This window comes from Canis lupus, chromosome 3 (genome assembly GCF_011100685.1).
Source record: "Canis lupus familiaris isolate Mischka breed German Shepherd chromosome 3, alternate assembly UU_Cfam_GSD_1.0, whole genome shotgun sequence".
Classification (NCBI taxonomy): Eukaryota; Metazoa; Chordata; class Mammalia; order Carnivora; family Canidae; genus Canis; species Canis lupus.
In genome coordinates this window covers 39374212-39389181 of record NC_049224.1, presented here as the reverse complement: position 1 = coordinate 39389181, position 14970 = coordinate 39374212, and the positions used below count along the sequence as shown (strand labels likewise).

Genomic DNA, 14970 nt, shown 5'->3' with positions numbered 1-14970 from the left:
GAAACTGTGGTCTAACCAATGGAAATTTGATGTTTTGTTTTTGTCCTGATACCATGAATAGAAAGTGAACCACGAGATGCTGGAACTGATCAACGTAGCTCTGGTATTATTCGTCTTCATACAATAAAACAAATAATAGATCAGGTAAGTTATTAAAAATTGACCTATTTCATTATAAACTGTGAATGTTGTGTTTTTGAGTGCGATGGACTTCAGTTAATTTAGAATTAGAGAAGTAGCATTTCTAAAATTATTACTCGTCTACCATAAGAAGATAAAGCCCCTATTGAAGGGCATTGCAATAACAACTTTCAAGGAAACAATATTACATGCATTAAAGGACATTTACATTGATAGGGAATATGTTGTTACTCTACAAGATCATATCAGGAACATTAAATTCGTATGCTCTTTTTCACTTTACAGAACACAGATAATGCTGTCAACTTGCAAGTATTGGGGCTATCTTAAAGTGAGCTAATGAAGCTTTTTGTTTTGTTTTGTTTTTAATTGGGCTAGAAATTGTATTGAATTAGCTTCTGGTTACAAGTTTTTCTAACATGTACTCTTGAGATGTTTTGGAGCCCAATTAGAGGTCCATTACCATTGGAACGTAGTCTAGGCTGTGACTTTCTTGGAAGGTGATGATTCTTAATTGTTATCTTGTGTCCTTGTTTATTTTTTTCTCTGTGTCTCCAGGACAAACATGCTTTATTAGATGTAACACCAAATGCAGTTGATCGTCTGAATTATGCCCAGTGGTATCCAATTGTAGTATTCCTTAACCCTGATTCTAAGCAAGGTGTGAAAACTATGAGGATGAGGCTATGCCCAGAATCTCGAAAAAGTGCCAGGAAATTATATGAACGGTCTCATAAACTTCGTAAAAATAATCACCATCTTTTTACAAGTGAGTATATTAAAGGCCTTCATTTAGTTTAAAATGCCTGGGCAACAATATGTAGACAAAAATACTGTGGTGTTCAAATGCCAAAAGCTATTTATAACCTTTGCCTTGGAAAACCTCCTATTATGTTGACCACTGCTGTTTGCGTGGAAGAAAATGTACAGTGCCAAAATAGAAATTTCAAAGGTGTGTGTCTTCAGACATTATCTTTCAAATAACTAAGAAATGATGGTTGAGCTGATGCATGCTGGATCGACTGAATTCTGGCTTTGACCATGTTCTAATCGTAAAACAATGCTGTTAATTTATTTTCAGCTACAATTAACTTAAATTCAATGAATGATGGTTGGTATGGTGCATTGAAAGAAGCAATTCAGCAGCAACAGAACCAGTTGGTATGGGTTTCTGAGGGAAAGGTAAGAAACTTCCTGTTATTTAATGCTTTTAATAGATGATATGACCAATCTGAGATGCCTTTGAGTTACCATTGTTTTCTAACTAGATCAACATATTAGAGTACTTTGGGGAGAGTTTACTTTTAAATTTTTATAATTTGTAGGGATTGTGAAAGTTGTTTTTGATAGTAAAAGATTCTGAAATTTCCCCACCTATTTAATTACCACTTCAGGTGTGCTCTCTCAGAGTTTTCCAATGCTAATAAAAGAGTAAGGTTGAGTTCTGGCTCTGTCCCTCCTTGTCTGACTGAGGAATGACTTAGACCCTGGCTTCAGTTTCCTCCTCTGAAAATGAGGAGAGTTGAGTGAGCTAGGTCCTTGTTTCCTAGAGTGCTGTCTCTGCACACAAGATTCAGCACTTGGTCTGAAAGAACAAGGCATTCTAAAGGCAAGTAATGGCTGGGAAATACTCTACAGAGGGGCAGCACTGTATCCACCAGCATAGGAAGGGCTTTGAGAAGTGAGTAAAGAACATATTTTATTACTTTGTTTACCTTGGGAATCTTTTTCCTGCTTAGCACTTGTTCATATTGTTATAGCATACTAAGAAATGTTGGACAGAGCAGTAATCTCCTTTTTAGATACAAATTCAGATTTTTATATACATTCAAATGGCCATCTTTAAAATAACTCCTTTCTATTCCCAGTCTTTCTGGTTTTATTGCAGTCTTTGATGGGAAAGGTGTGTTCATTTTTTTGGGCAAATTAATACAGCTGAGAGAAACTTTTGTTTTTAATATCTTTTACCTTCGGTGTAATATTAATATGTTTTAGTTGCTAGAGAAGATTGAAAATATCTCTGATTTTTTGTTTCAATTTTTTATATTTCCTTGTTGGCTTGTTTTTTGTTGTGTTTTGCCCCTGCATGGCCCCTACTTTCCTCTGCCTGGCTATGGCTACAGATGCTCTGGCAATGCATGCTGCATGCTTAGGACCACCACACCCTTTATCCAGAAAACACAACCTCTGCAAGAAGAGATGCTAAATGTTTGCATCTAGAGGTCGTATCTGGTCTGCTGTTCCCAACCCGGTATTATTATTGTGTCAGAATTGTGGTTTTTCTCATCAGTACCACTTTGGGGGATGCACTCTGTATAGTTAATTAGACCACTCTGAATAACTAGCATATCAGCTAGGACACTTGACAAATGGAGGTAGAAAAAACCCACTGCATCACTTTACAGAAACACACTATTATTTTTACTCATGTGGCATTTTATACAAAGGATCACAGTCCTTTCCATACTAATCTGTAAAAACACAATTCTTTTAGCAGCTTTTGTCAGGTAGGATGGTTGATAATAACTAGTGACTGATTAGGTTTTATAAACCTGAAATGAAATTAGTTTATAAATGCACAAAGTATGCTGTCTGCCTATCTGAGGGTTTTTTTTAATCCACAAATCTTAATTTTCTGTGATTTCTTTTTGTGATATTATTGTGTGCTTCCTGTCTTTGCTTGGATTTAAAAATATAGGTCTAACTCACCCCAACTTTTTATGTGAGGAAAAACAGATCATTTATTATTAGATTGATGCATTTTGTAAATCAGAATAGCTTGTTACACTTTAAATCAAACTTGATAGATCTCCTGCCCCTTCTATTCAAGTATAATAATAATAGATTCTTAAACTAAAACCACATCATTTCACATTGACTTTCCTGAGCAAACTACTCTGGTCTAATTGCTAGGAAGAATTCTTTTTTGCAAGATCTGACACAGTCTTATACCCTACTAAACCAAGAAAAGTCATCCTGAGACTTTCTTAACATGTAGGCATATGTCATTTCTTGGTTCAAAGCAACCCATGGTTCTTGCTCACTTGTGCATTTCATACCACTGCAAAAGCTATGTAGGTTGGTGAATTCCAAGTCAGTTCTTCCCTAAGGACTTAAATATTTCCTTGGCTGGCTGCTGGGTTATAGTCTTCCAGAACCCTGGCAAGTTAAAGGTTACAGTAGATAGCAAAAAGACTTCTCTTCTGCAGCGGCCATTATAGAATTGAGAACCCATTGAGATTTCAATGAGAGAGACTCTGCTATAACTTACAGCCCTGGAATTCTCACTCCCTGAGCCCAGCAGGTTCTCTGTTGAAAACCAGAGCCCCTGGGGTGTCTGACATACCTTAGTCTTTCATATCTGGAGAGCAATACTCAGTGTCAAGCTTTTGAGAGAGCCAGGTATAAGACTGTGTGGAATGTTCCATTCAGGCTACTCAAGCCTTATGTTTGTCCTTCAGCCTGTGCTAAAATGGAAGAAGGATTATCTGAATTCTGGATTCCAGATCCTTCAGCGCTCATGCCCAGCTGGGCACAGTGTCCACCAGGCAAGATCTTCAGGGACTGTACTAATTAATCCAGGTACTAGTTTCAAACTAGTATCTAAATGACAGCCTGTTGATGCAACTCTTTAGATTCTTTTCCCTGGAATGCTTCTCATTTTCTTTCTAGTCTACTCAGAAGATAATGTAGACTAATAAAAACCAACTCTGCTCTTAATTACTTAGAAAAGAGAAACATTATTGCATTTCTCCCTCACCATCCACTGGATACTACATCTGTGAAAAATAATAAAGACAATAATTCTTAATTTAATCAGGCAACCAGTACTTAGATGATGCTTTTCCATTGTGTTTTACAAAAACTTGAAGGTCAAATACCAACTTTAAAAAGTCATTTTCTTAATATATATATTTATATGTATTTGTAAGGTCTTATGCAACTTGAACTGTGGCATTTATTTTCATAGTTACTCTTACATGAGCTGTTTTGTCAGTGTGTCCTTGTTTCTGTGAGTTTGGTTTAGCCGGATTCTCCCTCTTCACCTTGCTTTGGGCTGATAAACTAGTGACTGATTAGGTTTTGTAAACCTGAGTGGTGTCAGGGTTCCTTCGTTGACTTCTGGGGCTGAGCCTCAGAGTCCAGCTTTGTCATGGCTAACCAGCCAACATTTCATTCTTCCAAGCCCTTCAGATCTCAAAGGATGCTCTGTGTGTCTGCATGTGTGCTTGTACAATCTTCTTGACCTTTCCTCACCAGAAGTTTTGAGAAATAGATGTGATTTCTCCAAAGAAAAATATCCTTTTCAATCTCCCTTGTAAAATAAAGGCCATCTCTTAAAGAACTACTGAATAAAATTTTTAATTTACTTTTATTTGACCCAGGCGGATGGTGCTACAAGTGATGACCTTGATTTGCATGATGATCGTCTCTCCTACCTGTCAGCCCCAGGTAGTGAATACTCAATGTATAGCACGGACAGTAGACACACTTCTGACTATGAAGACACAGATACAGAAGGCGGGGCCTACACTGATCAAGAACTAGATGAAACTCTTAATGATGAGGTTGGGACTCCACCGGAGTCTGCCATTACACGGTCCTCTGAGCCTGTAAGAGAGGACTCCTCTGGAATGCATCATGAAAACCAAACATATCCTCCTTATTCACCACAAGCGCAGCCACAACCAATTCATAGAATAGACTCCCCTGGATTTAAAACAGCTTCTCAACAGGTAAGCAGCAAGCATTCAACGTTTTGTAGTTAGAGGTGCATTATTAAGTTTTAGAATGTGGTGATTGAGTTGAAGAATATATTATTTTGTCCTTTCTTCAGATTAAGAATTAATCTTTAATTTCAATTTGAGAATACCGAGGACTTAATTCTAAACTTTGTGTGTTCGTCTTACACAGCAGTATACTGAATATTTTTTTTAAATAAGGATGTGAGGTTATAGTTTTGTTATTCAGCACACTAAAATGTATGTCTACCAGCCCCTATAAATGGAAGTGGGAAGTTAGCAATAAAGAGAAGCACTATATTTAAAATATTTTAAACACTTCACAGAAAGCAGAAGCCTCATCTCCAGTCCCTTACCTTTCGCCTGAAACAAACCCAGCATCATCAACCTCTGCTGTTAACCATAATGTAACTTTAACTAATGTCAGACTGGAGGGGCCTACCCCAGCTCCTTCTACTTCTTACTCACCACAAGCTGATTCTTTAAGAACACCAAGCACTGAGGCAGCTCACATAATGCTAAGAGATCAAGAGCCATCATTGCCGTCGCATGTAGAGCCAGCAAAGGTACCTGTGCTGCAGTGTTGCCTTCATTTGTCGCTCTCCATCAGTCTAGCACACAATCATTTTTGCTTTGCCCTTTGAGTGTTCCTTTTGCTTTTTTACTGTGGGCTTACACACCATAGTGCTTTTGAATCAATTATGAATCATTTCAGTTTTGTAGTTTGCATGGCTTCTGGTGGTATAATGATCATTTGAAAATAGGCCTTTTAATTGGGATTTGTGCTTAATGTTTGTATTACTTTTATTTTTTGGCTTTCAGTATTTTCCAGAATTCCTTATAGTATGTAGTTGTGACTTACCATAAACATTTTTGTGTTTTGTAAATTATGGTGTCTATAAATTTTCTTTATGATTTTTATTTTTGGTGTCCAAATCAAGTGGAATCAGTAGTCAGTGTATTGCTTTTGTACTAAATTTAATAATTATCTTTAACTCACTTTTCATTTAGAACATGCTAAAACATAAAAGCCCCCCTACCTGCATTATTAAATTTTGAGCTTTCACTTCAACTAGCTTTCTTACTAATCTCTTTCTTGTCTTGGGAATAAATGGTAGAACGTGCCATTTTCATATATCAAATTCTTCTATTTTTGTCTATTAAAATAGACTAGAATTGAAAACAAGCCTTTGTACTGAACCGTGAATTTTTTACACAGGTGTATAGAAAAGATCCCTATCCTGAGGAAATGATGAGACAGAACCATGTTTTGAAACAGCCAGCTGTTGGTCACCCAGGGCAGAGGCCAGACAAAGAGCCTAATCTGAGCTATGAATCCCAACCCCCATATGTAGAAAAACAGGCCAACAGAGACCTCGAGCAGCCCACATACAGATACGACTCCTCAAGCTATACAGACCAGTTTTCTCGAAACTATGATCATCGTCTCCGCTATGAAGAGCGCATTCCCACATATGAAGAGCAGTGGTCATATTACGATGACAAACAGCCCTACCAGCCTCGGCCTTCTCTTGATAATCAGCACCCTCGGGACCTTGACTCCAGACAGCATCCAGAAGAGTCCTCAGAAAGAGGGTATTACCCACGTTTTGAAGAGCCAGCCCCTCTGTCCTATGACAGCAGACCACGCTATGACCAGCCACCTAGAACCTCTACCCTACGACACGAAGAGCAACCAACTCCTGGATATGACATGCATAACAGATACAGACCAGAAGCGCAGTCCTATTCTTCAGCAGGCCCTAAGGCATCTGAACCGAAGCAGTATTTTGACCAGTACCCACGAAGTTACGAGCAAGTACCATCACAGGGATTTTCCTCGAAAGCCGGCCACTATGAGCCTCTCCATGGTGCTGCGGTTGTCCCTCCTCTAATACCCGCATCTCAACATAAGCCAGAAGTTCTGCCTTCAAATACCAAACCTCTGCCTCCACCCCCAACTCTGACTGAAGAGGAGGAAGATCCAGCAATGAAACCCCAGTCTGTACTCACTAGAGTAAAAATGTTTGAAAACAAAAGATCTGCATCATTGGAGAACAAGAAGGATGAAAACCACACCGCTGGTTTTAAGGTAAGCATGTAACCATGCCTTTTCTGCCTTGGACTCCTGGGCACATTTGGTGAAGGAACAATTCAGAATGCTTTGTCACTCTCCCTCCCCTGCTTAAATGAAGCCTCTTTTGCAATTATCTGTTCTTGGGGCATGTTTGTGTTCTGTTTTGCAGCCTCCAGAGGTAGCTTCTAAACCTCCAGGTGCTCCCATCATTGGTCCTAAACCCACTCCTCAGAATCAGTTCAGTGAACATGACAAAACACTGTACAGGTGGGTATGCTTTATGGTGTTTGTGGCCTACACCTGACTGGGAATCTGACACTTTCAGTCAGTGAAGAAGCCTTTTACTCTGTGAGGAGAGGAGAGGAGAGGAAGAGGGAGATGTTCTTGTTTGTCTTTAAATGAAAACTACCAGCCTTTCTAATTAATTGGTGGCCTTAGAAAGAAAAAGATCTTGATTATGCCTTCTGTAACAGACCTTTGTTAATGCTTTTAGTATCAGGTCTTCCAAAAAGATTATTTTTCTCGCCAGCGATTAAAAATAAAACTTTCAAAGCCCTACATTTGTATTATATTCTTTAGTTTTGTAAGTGTTTTCAGACACACAAACTTTCAGTTTTTAGGGGTAAAGAAACAGACTCAGGTTGGCTAAAATAACAAAAATTAATCATTTAGTGAAATGATTAGTGAACATGTGCCATATTCTTGCCATTGCTCGAAGTACTTCAGTGCAGTGTGGGTAGACTATCTTTTTCCCCATTTAAAAGGAAGGTACTGGGGCAGAGAGGGATTGAGCAGCTTATAGGACTTGGGTATAGTCCTATATATAGTCTATATATAGACAGTCCTATATATAGTCTATATATAGAGTTCTATATATAGAGAGAGTTCTATATATATATATAAAGTTCTATATATAGACTATATTAGGACTATACCCAAGTATACTTATGCTACTGTCTAGCATATACATTTTCCTTTTAGTAATGTCTAGTACTTTTTATGAAAACATAAACTACTGTAGGGTTACTGTAGGTAGCCAGTATCATTAGCAAATGAACTATTTTACATAAAATAAATTTGTAATTACTGAAAGCTTAGGTCCCCCCCACTCCTTTTGGGGTGTGAGACCTATTTATTTTTGAGGCAAAGTTTCTAAAATTCACTAAGTAGAGGATACATAACAATGTACCAATTTCCAATGGTTTTTGACTTAGGAATTTTCAACTTTACAATTGTGTGAAAGCAATTATGCATGCAGTAGAAATTGTACTTCAAATTTTGAATCTTGATTTCCCCCCCCCCCCCCCCCCCCCATGTCTGATACAGTACTCTCTGCTGATGCTGGGCTGGGGACAACTCCCAGTCAGCCACAGGATCAGGGGCTGTTTAGACAATTAAAGAGTTAGTACACTGAAAACCATTCTGTAGCCATACAGCCATTTTGTTTTTCATTTTCTGTATAGTATTCAATAAATTATATGAGATACTCATTTTATTATAAAATAAGCTTCATGTTACATGATTTTAGCCAACTATAGGCTAAAGTATGTGTCCTGAACACATTTAAGGTAGGTTAGGGTAAGCTATGGTGTTTGGTAAATTAGGTATATTAAATGCATTTTTGACTTAGGGTATTTTTACCTTATGGATTTGTCAGGATGTAACCCCTTTGTAAGTTGAGGAAGATTTGTATTAACTTGCTTAGTAACTTTTTTTCCCACTGCTTCCTGTGCCCTCTAGAACTTTGGACTAGATAGAGTTATTTCCTTATATAAGAGTCATTTATCAATCCTGGATTAAAGTTCTTAAATTCTCTGTTATTACTTGTTGCTAACATTGGTGTATGTACTTGGATAAGTTCTCCACTGTCTTCCTTACATTCCCTTTTCTCTTTCTAATTAACTGCTTCTAACCTGCTGTAAGGCTCTATAACCAGATCATTATCATCAAGCTTTTTAGATTGTGTTAAAGGCCTCAAAAGCCAGAAGAGGGCTGCCTTCCGAGTATAATGTATGAAGGCATGGGATTTGGAATGCCCATTTTGACTGTTGGACTGCTCAGTACAATCCTGAATAACCATAGCAGTGAAAGGTCATGATAAAATATTTATATATTCCATTTTCTTTGTAAAAGTAATATCTAAGAAAGTTGTTCCATTTGTTACTCATTGTCAGGATCCCAGAACCTCAAAAACCTCAGATGAAGCCACCCGAAGATATTGTTCGGTCTAATCATTATGATCCCGAAGAGGATGAAGAATATTATCGAAAGCAGCTCTCCTACTTTGACCGAAGAAGTTTTGAAAACAAGCCTTCTACACACATTCCTGCTGGCCATCTCTCAGAGCCTGCCAAGCCAGTTCATTCTCAGAATCAAACAAACTTTTCTAGTTATTCTTCGAAGTAAGTTATTTCACTTAAGACTTAACATTTTAAAAAAGGATAGATAAAGGTTCAGTTGCATAAAGTAGAAGTTAATCACGTGAAATTCAGTATGTTTGGGAGGAATGCAGTTAGGTCCAAAATAGATGATTCCGGGCAGCCTGGGTGGCTTAGAGGTTTAGCGTCACCTTCAGCCTGGGGTGTGATCCTGGAGACCCAGGATCGAGTCCCACGTCAGGCTCCCTGCATGGGGCCTGCTTCTCCCTCGGCCTGTGTCTCGGCCTCTCTCTCTCTCTCTCTGTCTCTCATGAATAAATAAATAAAATATTTTTTTAAAAAAAATAGATGATTCCTGTCGCTCCAGTGGTTCAGCGTTGTGCATAGTTTCTAGCTCTCGTTTGTGTGTGTGTTTTGTCTTTAAACTCTGATAGCACATACACAAAACTTTTCCCTTATGAAAGATGTTAAAATGTTTTGAGGTAAGGGAATAAACTGTGAAGACCCTGAGTGTTAGGTGAATCATAAGTCACCCCTCTGCACAAAACACTTAATGCTGGTTCTTTCCTTCTTTCCTGATTTTGCTTTTTAAATATGAAAGCCTCAGGACAGGGAGTGACATCATTTGAGGGAGAACAATAGAGAGGTTTTTTTCAAGATGAGAAAGAGCTTATCATTTTTTATTGTTGGAATTGAGGGGACTTTAAGGATATCTGGTCCAGTTTTATGCGTGAGGAAACCAAGGTCCAGTGAGGTGACGTGACAAGGTAGAGAGGATCGAGCACCCAAGTTTTTGACTTGTAGTTGTCTTTTCCCTATTCTGTGCTCCTCCCTTCTGTTGACTTGTCTTTTGGGGGTCTTGTTGATTTGTCTTTCTTTCTTGGGGCTTTTTTGCTGTACAGACCCAACTGAGATTGGGTTATAAACTCACATAGGCACAGGTGGTGGATTCATAAAATTAGGTTCTTAATATTAGAAGTTTTAAAGAATATTCTAAAAAAAATGTCCACTCAATAGTAAATGACAAATGATAGTTAAGTTCAGACAATCCCAAGCATTCATTTATACCAAGCATTCATTTACACCATTATGAGACCCTACTGATAAGCAAGTTGTGAATTCAGACAAGAAGAGAAGATCCAAAGCTGTTTGAGAGTCTCTGAGTTCAGTGAAGTAAGTTCTCTGTAAAAGGGTCCATCCAGATCTCCCTTTTGATTAACAGAACTCAAGTGATTAGGGGCATTACATCTGTAAATCCCTGTCACAGCAGCACCTACAGTAGTGCTTGAGCAAATGATGGGTACTATTGTTTGGCCTACCAAAGTTGACAAAAAGCCATCACAAATCACTCTTGCTTCCAAATTCAAAAGCACTCAGATTTTCAGTGAATTCGATGCTTGGGATTGTCTGAACTTAACTATCATTTGTCACTTACTATTGAGTGGACATTTTTTTAGAATATTTTTTAAAACTTCTAATATTAAGAACCTAATTTTAATTACCACTCTTCTCTTAGACATCATTTGAGTGAAGATTTAAAACCTTTTTTTCCACTGTTACCCATTTAAATCTTTGTCTAGAGAAGAAAGCTGTTTATGACAACCATAAATGCAAACTTTGAGTACTGCAGTGGGTCTCATTAAATGCAAACAGGGTCTTAGACCAGTAGTCTACCCTACCATGACAATAGGGAGGTGCCCAGTATATCTGGAGAGAGTGTCCAGACTCAGACAGTGAGGTGAGACTTAGTGAGCTCACTTTTACTTAAATCATTAAACACATTCATTCCTGTTAGAAGCAGGTCCAAGGGTGTAGTGTAAGGAGAGAGATTTGATTAAATTTGATTTGTTGATTTGTCTTTATTTTATTTATGTACTTGGTAAACAGAGTCCAACCTTAAATTTAGGAATACATTTAGGCCTAAAATGTAAGTAAGTCTTTTCAGAGAATGAACTGACCAAGCATTTTTGGGTTTGACTTAATGGGGTTTTCTACAAAGAAAGCTTAATGACCTATTTGTGCTGTGTAATTTTCAGACAGGGTCTAGAACGCTGCCTGGTCTGTGGGGGGTGGGGACTCCGTAGCACAGGACACAGTGTACTAGGGGTGTCAGCTGTGCCCCCTTTCCATTAATGCAACCCTGGGAGGAACAAGTCTTAGCTGGTCAGAGGTTTCTCAAGGATATATTGCTTTTGACAGAAATAGATAACCTTTGTGTTTGTGAATATGCCCAGGACTCTTGAGTGTTTGGCTTTGCCATTTCCTGTTGTGTTACGGGAGCAGGGAAGTGTGACTTGAGATGGACACTAGTACACATTTCCTTCCTTTGTTGGCACAAAGTAAAAACTCTGGTTGTGCTGTGTTTCCCCATATGGGTATCCGGTGGGCAGAGTGTTGGGAAAGGGGAGTGAGGGGAAAGATAAGGATGACCAAGAGAAAAGGTGTTTCTCTGCTGTCTCCTTCTCATGCTGTTATACTCCTTGTGCCCATTGAAGACAATTTTAACAACTGGAAAATCATTTAAAGTATATGATCCTCTTTGTCCTGTATTTCAAAACCGTTTACTGTTTTCTCGGTCTCCCGTACACTGCCTACAGGCCTTTATTTTCTGAAGTAAAATATAGAAATAGCAAAGTTGTCTTCTTCCCGGTAACATACGCCAACATGCCATGTAAAAATACCCCTCAGAAATAAATAGTGGCAGTTAGGGGAGAAGTCTACTAGCACAGGACAGACACCCCAGAAAGTGAGTGGCTGTCACCTGTCTTATAGTTCCAGAGAGCTGGCTTGGAAGTGGGGAGGTTAGGAAATGTGGCTCAGACATTCATCTTCACAGCCAGGGAAGAGTTCCCAGGACTCTACAACAGGGCTGGAAGAGCAGTCCCCTTCTGCATCTATGCAGCTCTCCCAGCCCAGAGACTCAGCTTCTTTGAGGCATCTAGGGAGTTTATTGTCACTAGAATCTCTCTCTCAAGAATCCACTTATTTTGAGACTTCCAGGTCTCAAAATAAATGTTAGCGGGTTTCAGCTTTTTAAGAACTGAGTAAGACTGACGTTAGGTTGTGTCTCTTTGTGTGTGACATTCGGTGAGAGAAGCTGTGTGTTTCAAGCTTGGCAGCTTTCCAGACAGGCTCCACCCATCCCAGGACTTCGCTCTGGGACTGGGGATGGGCAAGGTCTTGCTAGGAAAGAGTACAGGTTAATCAGTCATGTTTCAGGGACACCTGGGTGGCTCAGTGGTTGAGCGTCTGCCTTCGGTTCAGGGTGTGATCCCGGGGTTCAGGGAGCCAGTCCCGAATCAGGCTCCTTACATGGAGCCTGCTTCTCTCTCTGCCTGTGTCTCTGCTTCTCTCTCTCTCTCTCTCTCTCTCTCTCTCTCTCTCTCTTTCTGTCTCTTATGAATAAATAAATAAAATCTTAGAAAATGAGTTTCAAAGGCAGGCATATATTCATTGGCCCATTCCTCATTACCTTGCTGGGCATCAGCGCAGCCAGGTGTGTTATACCACTGCTTCGTGTGTTTTCACTTAGAGGATTTCTTTTGCTCAGCCTTTTTTCTTTTAGTGGAGCACTTCATTCTTATCCAGAGCCTGCTGATTATTCTTAGTCCTGCTCCTTAATTTAGTTCATTTCTTTGCTCACCACTAGCAAGTGAAGCCCGAGGGCAGAGGTAGAAGAGAGATCAAGCACCTTGTTCCTCACTAGCTCCACAGTTAAAATATGTAGAGGGCGGGTAGGCGGACAGTCGCAGGACCTACCAATGTTACTATATTTTAATTTATTGGTGATTTTCCTAGCTTTAATGGGAGTTAGTGGTGGTTTCTTTTACAGATCAAATTATTCTGAAATGGTGGATGTTAATTGTTTTGGTTGATATTTTAAAATGACATTTGAGTTCCGTTTGCTACAAATGTACTTAGTTAGATTGACCATTTTCTTTCATTTTTCTATTGCGCTTGCTTTGCCATCACCTAGATTTCTTGGCTCTTACACTAGCTATGACTACTTGAAAAGGAGCACCAAGTGGTAAGACTGGCATTGATGTGAGGCTGTTACATAAGGTGTCCCTCACTGCATCACTGGCATTATGTGCACTTTCAGATTTTAAAGTCCTCTTCAAATGTTTAGCATAAGTGCCTGAAAGCAATGTAACAGTGTAGTTTTAATAAAGCCAATACAAGACTAGACTTCTTCAGTGAAATTTTCTATGAAAGTACATTCCAAATGTCTGTTTTGTTTGTGCACATAAAGCCAGTGCAGCTTTGGCTCTCTGCAAAGGTTTAGATGGCAGTGTTGTAATTATGGGTCTATTTTAAAGATTTCTTCTGTTTGAATTTTATGTGCTACATATTAACAATTGGCAATCTGAAAAAAATAAGCATGCATGGCACAATTTAACTTAAATGAGCCTTGTAAAATTAAGCATATCTGCTACTCTAGCAGTTGTTAAATGAAAAATGCATCTAGTAAATAAAGGTCAATTTCCAAGTGAAAGGTGTCCAGTGTTTTTAGTGTCACTGGAACACAGCCACACCCATTTCATTTATATATGATGGCTGTTTTGGGGCAGAGTTTGAATAGTTGTGAGAGAGACTGGCCCAAAACACCAACAACATTTACTGTCCAGCTCTTTACTATTAAAAAAAATTTTTTTTTAATTGCCAACCTCTGGTCTATAAAACCATTTTTTTTTTTTTTTTTTTTGTAGCGCTCTGTGCCAGAAGCCAAGGCGTTTTATACCTTAGATACCAAATCAGAAGTGAATCTAAGGAAGATTTGGGCCAATAAATATTTTTTTCAAAATATTTGGAAGACTTTCTCAAACTTCTCAATCATTACTGTTTTTTGTAAGCAACACAATTAATATTACAAGTATACCCAAAATTTCATCTGCCTTTTGGTTGCCATCTTCTGGATGTTTTACTAATATTCTTTAAGTATCTGTGCTGTCTTTACATTTCTTGTGCTGATAAATGGTTGAATTTGTTTGTACATTTGGGTAGAGTTAGCCATTTATACTCATAAGAATATTTTTGTGAAATTCTAGATTTTTCTTTAACTCAAGGATACTTAGAGGATGAGAACTTATTTTGTAAATGTGAATCTATTTTCATATGTTGGCATTCTCTTCATTTTTTTCACAGGGGAAAGTCTCCTGAAGCTGATGCCCCTGATAGATCATTTGGTGAGAAGCGCTATGAGCCAGTCCAGGCCACTCCCCCTCCTCCCCCATTGCCCTCCCAGTATGCCCAGCCTTCTCAGCCCGGTACCAGCTCCTCTCTTGCCCTCCACACGCATGCCAAGGGGGCACATGGTGAAGGTAGGAGAGTTAGCATTCCTGTTGTAATAGAGTGATACTTAGAAAATTGAATTCTTGCAGTCTGTAAGCAAAAGGGTTTTTCATTAAAAAATGCATACATGAAACTTTTAGGCTGAGAACAGTGAAAACTAAGGGTTTTGGTAAATAAAAGTACATCTCCTGTTTTTATGACTATGACCAATGTATCAGACCAGCCTTTTAGCTAAACAGATTTTAATCTATTAGATTAGAATAGACTTAATAGATTTAATTAGATTTAATACTAGATTTTTTTCTATTAGACTAAATAGATTTAATCTATAGATTTTCAT

General features: G+C 38.6%; 1 protein-coding gene across 1 annotated transcript in view; it reads left to right on the top strand.

Annotated features, from left to right (window-relative positions):
* The window catches only part of TJP1 (tight junction protein 1), a 110262-nt gene that overhangs the window by 84984 nt on the left and 10308 nt on the right, over window positions 1–14970 (top strand). Inside the window, 9 exon segments of the mRNA NM_001003140.1 lie at window positions 62–144; window positions 700–910; window positions 1223–1323; window positions 4527–4877; window positions 5210–5449; window positions 6103–6975; window positions 7130–7227; window positions 9135–9362; window positions 14484–14659. Coding sequence (NP_001003140.1) covers window positions 62–144; window positions 700–910; window positions 1223–1323; window positions 4527–4877; window positions 5210–5449; window positions 6103–6975; window positions 7130–7227; window positions 9135–9362; window positions 14484–14659 — 2361 coding nt within the window.